This window comes from Chionomys nivalis, chromosome 8, assembly GCF_950005125.1.
Source record: "Chionomys nivalis chromosome 8, mChiNiv1.1, whole genome shotgun sequence".
NCBI classification, from domain to species: Eukaryota; Metazoa; Chordata; class Mammalia; order Rodentia; family Cricetidae; genus Chionomys; species Chionomys nivalis.
This window is the reverse complement of record NC_080093.1, coordinates 43,649,120-43,665,817: the sequence shown is the minus strand read 5'-3', so window position 1 is coordinate 43,665,817 and position 16,698 is coordinate 43,649,120. Positions and strand designations below refer to the sequence as shown.

Genomic DNA, 16,698 nt, shown 5'->3' with positions numbered 1-16,698 from the left:
ATAAAACACAATGGATGTTTCTATTACAGTAGGAATGGGGAGCAAGTGATCTTAGACTGACATCCTAGTTCTTGTATTTACAACTGATCTCCAATTAGCTACATTAGATTATATGGAACACTTAATCTTTCTGAACCTCAATTTCTTCTTCTGTCAAAAGATGTTAGTATAGCTATATGCTGATTAAAACAGATTCTGGACACTGAAATGCTAAAATACACTAAATAGGCATACAGTTGCTTGTTTAAATTTTAAGTGAGCATCTTCTGCTACCTGCCTCTCATTTGACTTGAAATAACCACTGTTATTATTTATTAATAATAAAATTTCATGTCAAATTGTCTTTCAAGTGAAAGCATAATGTGAAACACCCAGAAATATGATCCTTAAAGTATAATTTCTTCCAGAAAAAGCATACAGATATATAGTTCTTCCAAATAAGAACAATAAAACTAAAGAATAATAAAAATAAATCTTCTGTGTTTGAAAGCTTATAGAGCTGTTTTTGATGGTAGTAGACACAAGAGACCATAAATTTCAAAATAGAGAATTTAGAATTTCTAGACAATATTATTCTATGAGTTTTAAGTATCAGTGAACCTGCATTTCTGCAGCACACACCACTTAAATGCCACAGAGAAGTTCTGCTCTCAGTAGTATATTTGGAAATCTTCTGGGTTCAATTATTATCATGTCGGTGAATTACCAAAGAGGTGATTAAATATCTATTTAACAAAACAAATAATAGAAAGGGATATTCCCAAGAATAGACTTGTGTCTAACTTTGTGTCTAATGCCAAGAACTTTGGAATGCCCAACATTATTGCATAAATAACATAATGAGAATTTATTATATTGATAATATTGTATGCTCTATTTGGTCATCAAAGGGATTAAAATATACAGCATATTATTTCTTCTTAATGGTATCTGGTAACTATTAATTCCTTAAAAAACATTCTTTCTACATGCAATATGTCTGTTAATGAAATTGTGTTCAGTAACCCGAGAATTTCTTTCACCAGTCCTGTCCAAATGAGCATTTTATATTTTATAAACAAAACAGCAAGAATCAAAATTATTAGTCAAAGGCATTATTAATCAACAATAATACCTACTTATAGAAATATTTATTTTCAATTTTACTGTATGAATTCTTTACAAACAACTGCTGTCTTATTTTAAGCTGGCTAAGTAATGAAGAAGCTATATAAATGTATGCACTCATACTCACACTACCATTAGCCTTGCAACCAAGAGAGCAAACATAAGCTCCTACAGGTAACTAACAAAGCCTCATGATGATTGGTTGATTATTTTCAAAGCCTTTAGTAAAAGTTTAATAATAAACAACTTACATATTTGAAAGGAGAATAAAACAGAAAGTATTGATGAACTAATGAAGATGTTTGAATGAAAGGATTTTGCACTCTTTGACAATGTTCTGCAACAGAGCTGTAAAGAGTAGTTGGTGATTTGAAAAACAGCTACTACCAAAGGCAGGCCAATGATGAACTGATCCGATGGGGTTGAGAACACAGAAAAAAAAAAAAAAAACATAGACACACAAACTCTGAGTTGTCTTTTCCTAAATTCTGCTGGTACTTTTCTTCTTGGTGTGGTATTTCTACTTATGGCCTGCCATTCCATGTGATTCCTTCATCCAGTTCACCATGTGGAGCCATCGGCAAGTCATCCTTTCTGTCTTAATTTCCTTTGACTTTCTTCTCTTTTGTTAAAAAATGCTGCTATTCCTCATATTTATAGCACTATGGTTGAAATGGGTCACAGCCAGTTCTTTTCTGTCTTACTCTCACTGCAAGGAACCACTTTTCCCTCTCAACATTAGCAAACCAGTACATCTCTGACCCTGGTCTCCTGAGATTGCTTTATACTCTTTCTACAATAGTAGGGCTTAAGGAACCAGCAAGTATCCCTAAGCTTCTGATTCCAACTATTCTGAATATAAGAAGCTTGATATGCCTCTTATAGTCACTATCACAGTACTGCATTCTAATTAGATCCTGGGTGACTCTCCAGGGAAAGCAATTTTGTGACTTCCTAACAAGGTATCTAATATTTTTGAAAGTTGTTTTCTAATTTCAGACTCTCAAATTCCCATGGCATAACTTATGAACTCTCAATACAATGTAATGAAGCTGGTTCATAGAATTATCTTTTTCTTATTTTGTTCAAAAAGGAATTCATTTTTGGAAGGAAGATCTCTTATATCTTACCTTGATGCTAGTATAATCAACTCTGACTTGATCACAAAAAATGTAGTTTCTTAAGAATGAGTTCTTGCTTGTAAGACAAAGACATCCTAAAATACACGACTGTATAGGTTCACTGTTTACTGAATATTATCAAAGCATATGATATACATATGTAAAAATGCCAGTGTGTCTGTGGTGTGGACACATGTAATTTCAGAGCTCAGAAGCAGAGGCAGGATAACTTTTGGAAAGCCAAGGCTACACATGGATATCCAAATTATATTGAAATTGAGTCCAGTCTAAGAAGGAGCAGAGATCAGAGAGATTATATGAGCAAAGGGGTCAAGATCATGATGAGGAAACACACAGAGACAGCTGACCTGAGCTAACTGGAGCTCTCAGACTCTGGATTTCTAGCTAGGGAACTTGCATAGGACCAGACTAGGCCCTCTGAATGTGGGTGACAGTTCTGTGGCCTGGGAATTCTGTGGGCCTACTGGCAGTGGGACCAGAATTTATCTCTAGTGAACAAAATCACTTTTTGGAACCCATTTCCTATGGAGTGATTGATACCTTGCTCAACCTTGATACAGGGGGCAGTGACTTGGTACTGCCTTAACTTGATATGCCAGATTTTGATGACTCCCCATGGAAGGTCTGAGGAGTGGATGGGGAATGGTTGAATGTGGGGAAGGTGGGGGTAGTAAGAGGAGGGGAGGGAGGCAAAACTGTGATTAGTATGTAAAAAAAAAAATTAAATAAAAAATTTAAAAAAAGAATCCCCTTAGGAACTTAGAATCCAAAGGCCCATATTTTAGTGTGTAGTAATTACATTAGAGTATCTGAGTGTAAGAGCCATATCCCAGTATATTTTGATTTTACTCTCTAAGTGACTAGAAGTAAAGCTTGAGAGTCAGTCAGAAGCTCCTGCATGGTCTCAGGTGTCTTCGTCAGATGTTTCGGGACATGGTTTTAGTATTCCCATATACTTAAAGACAACTTTTTGTTATTTATTCATTAGATAGAAAATCTTACTGTGTAACTGCATGTATAAAGTCCTATAATTAAGAAACCATACCAACTTTAACCCACAAATTTCCAAAAGCGTTTAAGCATAGACTTTCTATTTCATTAACAGCCTGGTATTCCTGGGGAAGGGTACCCATTAGACAGTACAGATTTTAAAAGGCTCAGAAATTGTTCAAATGGTAAACAGTAAAGCAGCTTAACAAATTTAATAAAACACAGCATTTTATTATGATTTTATATATGGTTATAATTGCATATGATTCTCCTCTGGATATGGCTCCTTTAGGCCACAGTGTGACTATCTCCCTAGAAGTAAATGCCTCTTTTGGGAAAGGTCTTGGGATGTATTTGTAGAAATATCATCCTTCCAGATGCTTCCCTAGGAAACTGTAAGGAGATACTACCTGTCCCTCTAAAAAAGACTGTCTCTAGAGTCACGAAGTGGATCCCACAGCTGAGTCTCTAAAGTTCTATTTTATAAGCAGTATTGAGTTCATTCATTTGCCTCATCATCCCTAGGTATCGGGTAATCGACTGTTCAGGTGACAGAAGCCCTGTTTCAAGAAGCATTTAATAAATCTGATGAACTTCACCTATCTAGTTAGGGATATTGAATCTTTCTATAATATATTAAATACATATCTCATAAATAGGTATATTGAAGCCAAAGAGATGATTCTGTGAGTAAATGTGTGCCTTGCAAGCCTTATGACCTGAGTCAATCTCCAGAGCCCCCATAAAGGTGTAAGAAAAGAATTCACTTTATATAGCTGTTTCTTGACTTTCACATGCGCATTGTGGCACATACTTCCTCCAGGTACATTAGTGGTAAGAACAGATATTGTAGCGATGGCTCAGAAGTCCAGAGCACTGGCTGATCTTCCAGAAGACGCAGATTCAATTTCCAGCATCCATATGGTATTTCACAATTGTAGTAAGGATGCTGCTTGTTCATTTCTGGCTGCTTAGCCCCGAAATAATCACACAGATATTGTATTAATTGAATCACTCCGTGGCCCATTAGCTCTAGCTTCTTATTGGCTAACTCTTACATATTAATTTAATCCATTTCTATTAATCTGTGTATTGCCCTGTGGCTGTGGCTTACTGGCTAAAGTTCCATCTGGCTCCAGCAGGGCTGCATGGCTTCTCTCTGACTCTGCCCTTCTTTCTCCCAGCATTCAGTCTAGTCCTCCCTGCCTAGCTCTGCTCTGCCCTACCCTGCAGTTCTTTATTCATTAACGGTAATCACAGCATACAGAGGGAAATCCCACATCACCAAGATGGCTCAGCAGTCAAGAGCACTGGCTGATCCTTCAGAAGACCCAGATTCAATTCCCAGTATCCATATGGTATCTCACAATCATCTTCATCTCCAGTTCCCAAAATGGAATGGTCTCTTCTGGCTTCAATAGGCACCAAGCATACATATGGTGCACATGCATACATGGAAACAAATAACCATAGACATAAAAGAGTTTTATTTGTTTTGGGGGCTTTCTCTGTATAACCCTGGATGTTATGAAACTCACTCTGTGTACCAGGTTGCCCTCCAACTCAGAGATTCACCTGCTTCTGCCTCCAATTTAAATGGATTAAAGGCAGGTACCTCCAAGACTTGGTATAAAATATTTTTAAAAAATGTATTGACTTGCCGGGCGGTGGTGGCGCACGCCTTTAATCCCAGCACTCAGGAGGCAGAGACGCGAATCTCTGTGAGTTCGAGGCCAGCCTGGTCTACAAGAGCTAGTTCCAGAACAGGAACCAAAACCCTGTCTCAAAAAATCCAAAAAAAATTGTATTGACTTTACGATAATAATTAAAAACAATCAGTCATGATGTAAAAGATACAATGAACTTAGTTGCAGGGTGAAGGTGGTAGAGGAAGGATGAATAAGATCAAAACACAATGAGCGAAAAGTTCTCAAAGAACTAATAAAAGATGAGAAACAAACACCCAAAATTGATTAAAATTGGGGATTATGAGATAGTTTTAGCCAAGAACGTTTTCCCTGAGACTAAACTTTGAAATGGAAGTCCAACAAATTTTAGAATCTGCCTAGTATGTGTATGCCTAAGGACTACATTAGGTGATATAAATATACATGTACCTATAAACATATACACACATACATGTCTGTTTACATTGTGTGAGAGAGCATATGTGTGTGTAAATTCTGTCTTCTGAGATAGACATAGTTGGAAAAACAACTGTCAAGTAGATTATTGCATTAAACGTTTTATCTCATGTAATCCATGCAACAATACCACAGCTTGATTACATTACTAGCCTGACTTTAAGGAGACAAGGTAATTTATGCACAGAAAGCAGAAGCAGCCCTTTAATAGTCCCATACTAGGCATACATCTAGATTTGAGCCCATAAGTCTGGTTGCAGAATACGTACTCCTGACTTCTCTTTCATATTTCTCAGGAGGCTAATTCTGAACTCTACATTTAGAAATTCTTGGGAGATTTGCATGTCTCTGTCTGCAAATGGAAGGAGATGTGCTTATACGGGTGGCGCCTAAGCTGCAGAATAAAGAGATTGTGGCAGAAAATTCTTCCTCTCCCTGACCACATTGCTGCATGTTTTGTAAAGTATCTGCACAGTTCCTGGTGATGAGCTGTGCTTACATTACTCTCTAATAGTATCACTTTCCTAGCCACAGCCAACAGGGCAAGGACACGACCCTGTGTCAATTGATTACAAGCAGTGGTGCTCTCTTTTTCCAAGCAATTTTTTTATTTAACTACTATATGTACATACGTGGGCCTCTGAGGCAAAAAGTCATGGCCTGTGACTGAGTAGCTTTTAAATCTGAATGTAAGTTCTCATGGTTAAATCTTCTTGGGTGGGTCATAAAGATTTAAAGCAACCAGTATCTCTAAATATCCCTAGAAAGAACTTTGGCAGCACCACCTTGATTCGGAGTTCTCTCTCATTTCACAATTGTTTTCCCTATTGTCACTTTACATATTTTAGACCTGCAGGATTTTTGTAGGTTATCATAAGATATTAAAATTAAAAGGAGTATTATAAATCAAATAGTTCAAGCTTTCTGATTTGCATGCAAATGGTCTAAGGCCCCAAATAAGACTGCCAATGATTGAGTTCATGTTCAAGCTATGACTATTTAGGAACCATCTAATTAACCTGTACTTTACACACAAGTCCCTTTCCCTTATTGATCACAAATTCAGAAGACACCACAGACAAAGAGAAATGAAAATTCAGACGACACCAGAGATAGAGAGAAATGAAAATTCAGAAGACACCACAGATACAGAGAAATGAAAATTGAACTTAATTTTATTGAAAATCTTTAAGGTCTTCCATCCTGACACCCAAAATCCTCATGGATATATGTATTGAGAGATAATTATCATCTGATGCTATTGTTATGAGGTTTCTCAGTTCAATCAGAGCATCTGTATATAAACTTCACGAACTCATAGAGGATCAAGGATTCTTGCTGATTCTTTATACATCATGCTACACCTACCAGGACTTACACAAAATATGAAAATTTGGTGTCTTAAAAATTCATTTTTTCTGCCCTTTACTCCCAACATGAAATCTAATTATTCACATTTAAAGTGCTTGAATCCATCATAAACCATGCCAGACAATATTTCAAAGAAAAAAAGAACTTGTCACATTTAATGTCCAAGTGTTTATGAAATAATTTAAAAGTCAGCAGAATTAAAATCCAAATAGAGATATTAGGAGTTGATTAAGTGATAGAGTGCTCCATTACCATGCACAAGACCTAGGTTCAATTACAAACAATACCAATTTGAATCCCAAATAACTCAAATATGCAGATAAAATCTCAGAGATTGATTATTATAATAATGATCTTACTCAACACTCTGCATCACTTAGAAGGAAAGAAAACAAAATGAAGAACCCGGGAATGCTTTTATTGAAGACAATATGGTAGATTGGTGTGTATCAATAGATGAATAGACAGAAAAAAATGGTATACATACCCAATTGAGTATTACTCAGCCATCAAGAATAAAGTCATATCATTTGAAGGAAAACTGGTGGAACTAGCAATCATCATGTTGAATGAAATAACCATATTCTTAAAAGACAACTACTGAGTGTATTCTCTATGGAAACAATATTCAGATAAAATCAGACATATATATATATATATATATATTATATGCACATATGAAAATGTCATAGAGAAACCATTATTTTGTATAATTAACATGAACCCTTTTAAAAAGAAAGGCATTTTTCCTCTATAGTGGGAAAACTTTTCCTTGTACATCATTTCCTTTCTTTGTTAACTCCTTGTACTTCAAAAATTCTAAGAAATAAATCATACTGATTTTATTCACAAAGTCCCAATATTGTCTTTATCATTCTTTAGAAATGTTTTGGCAACTCATTTATAATTTACAGCTATTTGCTTAATGTTTAACCTGAAAAAATTGACAGGAATTATATAGTATCCACCCCTTTAGAAAAACTGTCCATTTTTAAAGAGAATTTTTAACATAAATATCTGTTTAAAACAAATAAAATTCATTGTGAAAATTTTAATATATTAAATACAAAGTAATGTTACTTTTAAAATAATACATACAATGGAAGCATATCTTGTAGACTGCCAGGTTTTTATACAAGTTGATTTTGTTTTATGTTGAGAATCATGGACTAATTCTTTCCCTTGGTTCATTATCTTTACCATTTTGGTTTATAAACATTTTCAATCTGGTCAATTGTTACAGATTTTTTGCAAGGATCATAGACTGACATAAAAAACTAAGGAAATGGAAAAGAAAACAAATGGGTGATACTGACAGCTGATTTTTTTCCTGGGATTTCTCATATTCATCGTTGTATGAATTTGCAGTATCTCCTTAATTCAGAGTTATTATACCTCTTTTATACTGAGAAATTAATTTACCCAAAGTCTCACTAGAAAGAAAATAGGATTTAGATTCTCCTATATAATCTGAGGACTCTGAAGAACAAGAAAATATTTCCTTGATTTCAAAATGAAAATTTTATTTGTAACAATGTCTTTCTCATTTTCTTGAAACTCACATGAGACCATTTCCAGGCAAAAAAAAATATTTCCAAAGCAGTTACTGACTGATGTAGACCCTGTACTTAGAAGTGAAGGAAATAAATATTATGCTTTGAAGTATTTCTCAGTTTTGTAAAGGACACATAGTTACTCTCCTCCTTAATCAGACCCTTGACCCAGAACATAAGGTGTGCTTAAACTATCTATATCTGTCTATACTCATTGTGCTATGCAGACACAGGATGCTTAGTAAGAGCCTCTTACAATACGGATTATAGTGTGAGGAGGAACAGCAATGCACTGTGTCTTTCAAAAACTACACTACCTTAGCCCTTGTGGAGGCCTAAGAATATAAAAGGTGGCTTGTCTATTTCCCATAGCCAGGAGGATAACTATATGTTTTTCCTTGGGTTTGCCCTCTTGTTTAGCTTCTTCAGGACCACAAATTATAGACTCAGTGGCCCCCTATCCATGGCTAGAAACCAATTATGAGTTAGTACATCCTATGATCTTCTTTTTGGGTCTGGGTTACCTCACTCAGGATAGTATTTTCTATTTCCATCCATTTGCATGCAAAATTCGAGAAGTCATTGTTTTTTACTGCAGAGTAGTACTCTAATGTGTATATATTCCACACTTTCTTCATCCATTCTTCCATTAAAGGACACCTAGGATGCTTCCAGGTTCTGGCTATTACAAATAATGCTGCTATGAACATAGTTGAACAAATGCTTTTGTCATATGATAAGGGATCTCTTGGGTATATTCCCAAGAGTGGTATTGCTGAGGCCAAGGACAATGGCACGGGGTTTTGATCCTACTTCAGATTCTGGCTTTGTGGGAGCCTAGACAGTTTGGATGTTCAACTTCCTAGATCTGGATGGAGGGGGGAGGACCTTGGACTTTCCACAGGGCAGGGAACCCTGACTGCTCCTGGGACTGGAGAGGGAGGAGAAGAGGAGTAGGGGGAGGGGGAGAGGGGCAGGAGGAGGGGGAGGGAAATGGGAGGCGGGGAGGAGGCAGAAATTTTTTTTTTCAATAAAAAAAAAGGTGGCTTATCTCATCTTGAAACTGTTAGAAGAAGATGACAAAAAAGATCAAGAAATAAAATAAATTAAGGAGTGGCAAGGCAATTTGCAAACTTTGTTAATTTGGCCAGAGCAGATAAAAAATCTAACGAGGCAGGGAATTGGTACTGTATCATTACTATATCAAGCATGCTACATAACTACATTGACCAAGCATTTATACATCTAAAGGGAAGTGAAAATCCATACTTCACAATTTAAAGCAAGCCCATGATATAAACTTTTACACAAATAACTTGTAATGTTGATGAAAACTAAGACAGGAGAGAAAAATAGTCCAGAGTTCAAGTCAAGTGAACTAATGCAAAATTTGAACTTATAAATGATGAGGCAGGATAACAGTAGTTACTAGAGCCAAGTAACAAACTGGCAGTGACAAACAGAGGTAAGAAGGGAATACAATAGTATTTCAAATACACATTTCACCACTCTGTACTTTGCACTCTCCAATACTTACTTGCTTCCTCTGTTCTAAGAATAGTATACCACCTAGGAAATACCAATAGTAGGAACAAAAATGACTAAGTAGTCCTTTCACTCAATTTTTCAAGGTTTGAGAAACCTGGAATCTACCAGTGACCTTTCTGAAAGCAGCCTTCACATCTTTGTTCCTTAGGCTATAGATAAGAGGGTTCAACATGGGGATGACCACAGTGTAGAAGACAGATACTATCTTGTCTTCCTCCAGGGATTTTCCTGAGCTGCTCCGTATATACATGAAGATGAGGGTCCCAAAGAAAAGAGCTACAGCGGTGAGGTGGGAGATACATGTTGAGAAAGTTTTGACTCTGCCACCTGAAGACTTCATCTTCATGACAGCCTTGATGATGAGCAGGTAGGAAATCAGTATGACCAAGGCATTCACCAAAATGACAAAGTTCCCAAAGAAAACAATAATGATCTCAACATTTGTTGTGTCACTGCAGGAGAGCTTCAGCAGAGGTGGAAGGTCACAAAAGAAGAAATTTATTTGATTATTTTCACAGAAGAAGAGAGAAAAGGTACATGTAGTTCTTAAGATGGCCCCAAACAGCCCACCACTGTAGGCTCCAGCCACCAAACTCCAGCATCTTCTAGGGCTCATGACAACAGTGTAGAGCAGTGGGTTACTAATAGCCACATAGCGGTCATAGGCCATCACAGACAGCAGGAAACATTCTGTTGCTGCACAAATGGTGAAGAAGAAGAACTGAGCAGCACATTGGCCATAGGAGATGACCATTTTGTCTTTGGCCAGTGTAGCCAGGATCTGAGGAGTGATGACTGAGGTATAGCAGGCATCCAGCATAGAAAGGTGGCTCAGAAAGAAATACATTGGCGTATGGAGTTGTATATCCACTTGTATGATAATGATTAGCCCCAAGTTTCCCAAAATGGTGACAAGATAGACCATGAGAAACACCAAAAAAAGGGGTATTTCCCACTTGGGAAGGTCAATAAAGCCCATGAGAACAAACCTGGTTACTGCAGTGAGGTTTTTATTGGCCATAACAGGTCAATCAATGTGACCTTTAATCTGAGTATGAGAAGGAAGTAAAATTAAAATAGAAGGGAATAAAGTACAAACCCCTTTTGTCTATGGTAGAAGCTGAGTTTGCAACTATAAGTTTATTTTCAATGTTTGTTTCAGAAATTCTGAACCAGGCTTATTCTTTTATAGCAGTTCCTAAATTTGACAGAGCTGAGACTTAAGCTGCTGTTTCTGATTCAATGGAATTCTGGTTTATATTTGGAAATTTCTGTGAAGAAAAGACACAAGTGACCCCAGGTTTGAAAAGGACCAAGATAACATATATTCCAACATCTCTTGTATCACAGTGTTATCATTACATATAGAAATGGAATCTGTCTGTCCAAACCTCTCATAGAGTGGTCTCAGTTTAGCTTTTCATGACACTTGAATTCACCTAATGCCTTCTTTTCATGAACTTCTGACAGAAATTTGAAGGTGATATATTTTCTCTTCTACTTGTCCCTGTAGCACACATCTAATTTATATGCTTATTTAAGCAGGCTGAGAAAAAAATACCTTCTCAGGGACCAGCAAGACAGCTCAGCTAATAGAGGCACTTGCACACAGGCCTAATAATGTGAATTAGTTTCCCATATTTCACAAGGTGCCTGAAGAGAATCAACTACAAAGAGTTGTCCCCTGATCTTCACAGAGAGCATTGAGTGCCTGTGGGTGCATTCACAAGCGCGCGCATGCGCATGCGCACACACACTGAGAGAGAGAGAAAGAGAGAGAGAGAGAGAGAGAGAGAGAGAGAGAGAGAGAGAGAGAAAGAAACTAACTAAATAAATACATATTCCTAAATGGTCAGCATATTTTTATCTTCACTTCAGTCTTTTAGCATCTAACTCAGAAGCTACCATATTCAACATGTTGTGTTTTCATTCTTCTCCTCATTATGTGGCTTTAGTATTTCCTTATTTGCATCAATTTCTTATCTCTAATTTGGAAAAATTATGCCTGTATTAAAGTATTGTTGTGAGTGTTAAGTGTTTTTGTTGTTGTTGTTGTTTTTTTGAGATAGGGTTTCTTTGTGTAGACTTGGCTGTCCTAGAACTAGCTGTATAGAGCAGGCTGACCTCAAACTCACAGAGATTTACCTTCCTCTGCCTTTCCAGTGCTGGGATTAAAAGCATACATTACCATTGCTCTATTAGTTTTAAGTAATTTAAGGTGTGTAAGAGGTATAATATCCAGTTCAAAAAGACCTAAATATATTTATTTATTATTATTGCTAATGTTATGATAGATTTTAAATATGACATATTGTTCTCTTGCTTAAAGATAATACATTTCCCTCATATAAATTCTCTGTATTTACCTATGCATCTCATTAACAATGTATTTTCATTTCATATTATAAGTTGCTAGAGTGACAGATTGATTTACATAAGCAAGTTTGGCACAATAATGAGTTATTTTGGCCTCTCACTAAATAAAGTAAATCCCTCTTAATTCAGACTTTCTTCTCCTAAAAGAAATCGTCTTTCATCCCATTCCTCTACAAATACTTGTTCTTATGGCTAGTTTCATGAATTGATTGCTCAGTTATGGAAATGCTAAGTGGTGTTTTCCTATTAAGATTGCATATGTACCATGCACTAAAGGGATTCTGTTGATCCTGGGCAGATATTTCAGATATCAATTAAAATTAATGCTCTTATATTATGTTTTATCATTTTTCCAAGATAATTATGTTTAATTTGCTTCATAATGAGTTATGGCAATTCGAATTTCCTAAAATTTCTTATTGCCATATATCACAGCTCTATAATACGATTAATAAAATTGCAAAGACATATGTTGGGATTCAACCTGAGGACCAGAAGGGTAAAGTAGTCAGCCATTGGCTCTTACTCAACCTTAGTCTGAAAATAGTGATCCTGCCTCCAGGAAACCTCAGAATGAGACAGAGACTGAGACCTTTCTCCTTCTATTTTATATTCTTCTCTAGTTCTAGGATTAAGGGCATGCACCACTACCGCCTGGTTTCTATGGCAAGCTAGTGTGGCTACTGGATTTAAAGTTGTGTGTCACCACTGCCTAGTCTATAAGGCTGACCATGTGACTATTTTACATTTCTAATCTTCAGGCAAGCTTTATTTATTAAAACACAAATGAAATGCCACTACACAGATCCGAGTCACATCATCACCCAACATACATGCTACTTACCGTCTCTCATATGCATCCTGTCTCTTCATGAAAGTTCCTAACATCCAAATGGTCTTTGAAAATTTCTTCATGGAAACCCAGATACATAATCCTTACTTTAAAGGCATTGATATTTAAATATTTTAAAGATTACTGTCAATAATATCATTAGACAGTTGCTATCAATACATTATTTATGGAAGAGAAACTAAAGCCAGATATGCAAACTCCCCATTGAATTCACATGCAGAAGAATCACTATCCATTTTAAAGAGTCTTGTTTCTATTACCCTAAACTGCCTCCCAGAACCATTTGTCCACTAGCTTAACACTGTATTCCCCACCATGGGATTCAGGTTGAAACTTGACTACTTAAAGTTGCTGATTCTCTAACAAAATACATGAACACACAAAATATATTACAAATATATTATTTTTTTGCTCTAGTAACAAGGGATTGTCATTTTTATAAAATTTATCATAATAAAAATGACTAATTTAATGTAATGTGTCTCTACCATTTTCATAAATAGTTATACCCATACACCTCTACAAATGCCTCTACACTCCTTCTTGTTTTGACAGATAAATATCTAAGGTATTTTACAAAAAAAAAAGAGACTGTCAGAATGTGACTGGCAAGTTCCTTTTTTTTAGATGCTTTTTAAAGGGTTTGAGGCAACATCAAGTTGGTTTGAACCTAGAGTAATAGAAGTCAACAGCCTTACTGAAACCAGTTTACTGTTAGTGAACGTTCTGATAAAAACTCAGGGGATTTTTATGAGTTGGTATCATATTTATAATATACAATAAAGAATATTAGATCCTTGAGAGGAATAAAAAAAGGTATGATATCTAAATAGAAACTTTAAAAAGAAAACTAAAAATTATACTTAGTCTAACTTTCATCCTACCCTCAACCTCTTCCTATTTCTTGCAAGAATTGAGTCCCTGGGAGGTTGAAGGGTTATCATCAAAGGAGCTCAAAAATAGTATCTTTCCTCACTTCACCAGAATCAGTTTCTCAAAACACTACTACACACTTATTGAGCTTCTTCATGGAGTGAGGTAGATGCTGAACATGTTAAAGCTATTATTTCCTTTCAATTTGATAATACCATATTACAATATTCAAAATTTTACTTTTATTTTAAAGATAAGAAAAATGAAGCCCAGAGATACTAACTTATTTGCCTGAAATGTTACTACTGAATGAAAAAGGTCCCACCTTGATCTCCTGACTGCAAGTAAACCAGTTTATGACTTTATGCTCTCCAAACACTGGTATTTTGTTCAATGAGTACCTGCTCTTAGACAATCACAATGTGTCCTATTTACCACACATTATCTTATACCTAGGAAAGAGGTGTTATTTTTGTCATTGAGAAGTCTAATATTAAATAACAAAGAATCTAATGTAGATTTATTTTATTCCAAAGATTTAACTGTAATATATGTGGTTATTGCATCTTTCAGCATAGCTACAAGAAGGACAGAATTCATGTACTCAGAGAAATATCAAAACTAAACTCTATAATCTGGTGAGAATATCTCTTAAGAAACTTTATTTTCTAAAAGGTACATATTGATACCCAACTGCAAAGAAATGAAAGATGGTAGTTGCAAAACAAAATGATCTATACATACCCATGCATTTAGATGGAAACTGATCTCTTAGAATGGCTATGCTACTCTAAGATGGGACCGTCTGGATCCAGAGAGATACCTGATTGACTAAGAACACTTGTTTTTCTTTCATCTTTCATCACTGACTTATGTTCTACCCTTAGTAGCCACATGGCATCTCACAATCATCTGTTCCAGGGTATCTGATGCCATGTTCTGGCCACTGCAAGTAACGGGCACATACTGTGTGTAGGCAAAGCATTAATACACACAAATAAGAAGAAATTTTAAAAAAAGATCAAGTAACAATGGCCTTATTCTAGCCCTAATTGGCCTTTGCTGGTTTGTCTAGAATTTTTTACTATCTTTACAAGATTGTAAGGTGGTAGAATCTACCTATTGAACTTGAAGCGTTTGAATTCAAATTAACAAATGCATTAAGTATTTTTAGAAAGCAGCTAAGATTGCACACATAGTTCAATGTAATGGATCATTGGGGAATTTCTTCTTGAATAGCAACCCAATGGGTAATTAAAATGCTTTTGGGGATGGCCAAGTAGAAGCTTTGCAGCAGAGAAGTATTCCCCTGAATCATAAATCAGTTCCAGGGACAGGTTCTAAAACTCTTGGGGAAAGCTCCCCCATCATTTTCCCAGCAATTTCTCTCAGGCAGAAGCTTCTTTTTGCATCTTCTCCACATCTCTTAGTGGATAAAATCTTACCTTTGATATTTCATGGCAACTTCCAACTAGGATCTTATGATCAGCAATAGCTTTTACGGGGAACAGACAAGTTCTGCTGAGTTAGTCAAAGGCCTGAAATTCAGATCAGAGGTCCTAACCTAAAAGTCTCTTTACACTGTACATATTTTTACAGCCATTGTCCAGTTACAACAACTCAGATCTGAAATACAACAGCACTGAATGTTTCAATTTTCATAAGGAAGCATGAGTTTTTACTCAAAGGGCAGCAAATTTATGGTGGTATAACCATACTTCAACTGTTTCTGCACTGAGCAGAATACTTTCCCACCTCCCTCAAGATCCATTTCCAGTGGTCTGTGACTAACTTTCTTTGTTTTGTTTTTATATTTCCTGCCTCCGAAACCCCCAATATTTTTGTTAGAAACATAATTTGCCAAAATTGCATTTGCATTACATAGTCCATAATTATTCATTGGTAGTTAGTCTTGTTTCTTCAGCTTCATGGTAAATTCTCACGTTTTCTTCAGTTAACTCAGCCTAGCCTGTTTGCTTTCATCTACTTGGAATTCTAAGATTCAAAGTATTCTAGCATTAGAAGTGTCAATGATGTTATATACTTCCTAAGTATCGAAGTTTGAATAAATATTTTGATAATTAACAAGCATTTGGCTTAGCCATAGTTTTGAGTGTGCAGATGCAGGATGATAAGATGATAGAATATGTGAGCAGAAGAAAAGATACAGGAATCAAAACAATCCAATGAGGAAAAAGACAGTATTAGTGCAAAAGTTGGCCTAATAAGATGACTCAGAGGATTAAGATGTTTGCTGTAGAGTCTTAACTAACTGAGCTCAATCCCTACAACCCACATGATGGGAAGAGAGAACCATCTCCTTGCAAGTTGTCCTCTGACCTCCACAAATATTCCCAGAAAATGCTCCCCAAACCTACATTTCATTCATTTATTTAAGAGAAGGCATAAAGGGAGACTTAAAAGATATATGAAAAACTGAAAATATCACATCTAACAATTATGGATATAAAGAAAAGAGAAGAATTTCATTTTAAAAGCATGGAAAATATTTTAACTCAAACAAGAAAATTATCCAGAAAATAAGGAAAGATATATAATCTAAATAAAATAGGCATTTATAACAGCAAGCTGAAAAGACCAAAAAAAAAGAAAACAATAGAGATCTTATATCATATCGTAATTAAATACCAAATAAACAAAAAAGAAGGAAGAATATTTCACTTGGTATTTCTCTCTTACCACATGAAATATGAGAGAAATACCAAGTTATACATGAAGGC

At 35.8% G+C, this 16,698-nt stretch overlaps 1 protein-coding gene across 1 annotated transcript; it reads right to left on the bottom strand.

The window, feature by feature from the left end:
* Nucleotides 1-9,925: 9,925 nt before the first annotated feature.
* Nucleotides 9,926-10,876, bottom strand: LOC130880572 (olfactory receptor 9I1-like). The gene has a single exon (XM_057779678.1). The coding sequence runs from the start codon at nucleotides 10,874-10,876 to the stop codon at nucleotides 9,926-9,928; it is 951 nt and encodes a 316-aa protein (XP_057635661.1).
* Nucleotides 10,877-16,698: the final 5,822 nt, after the last annotated feature.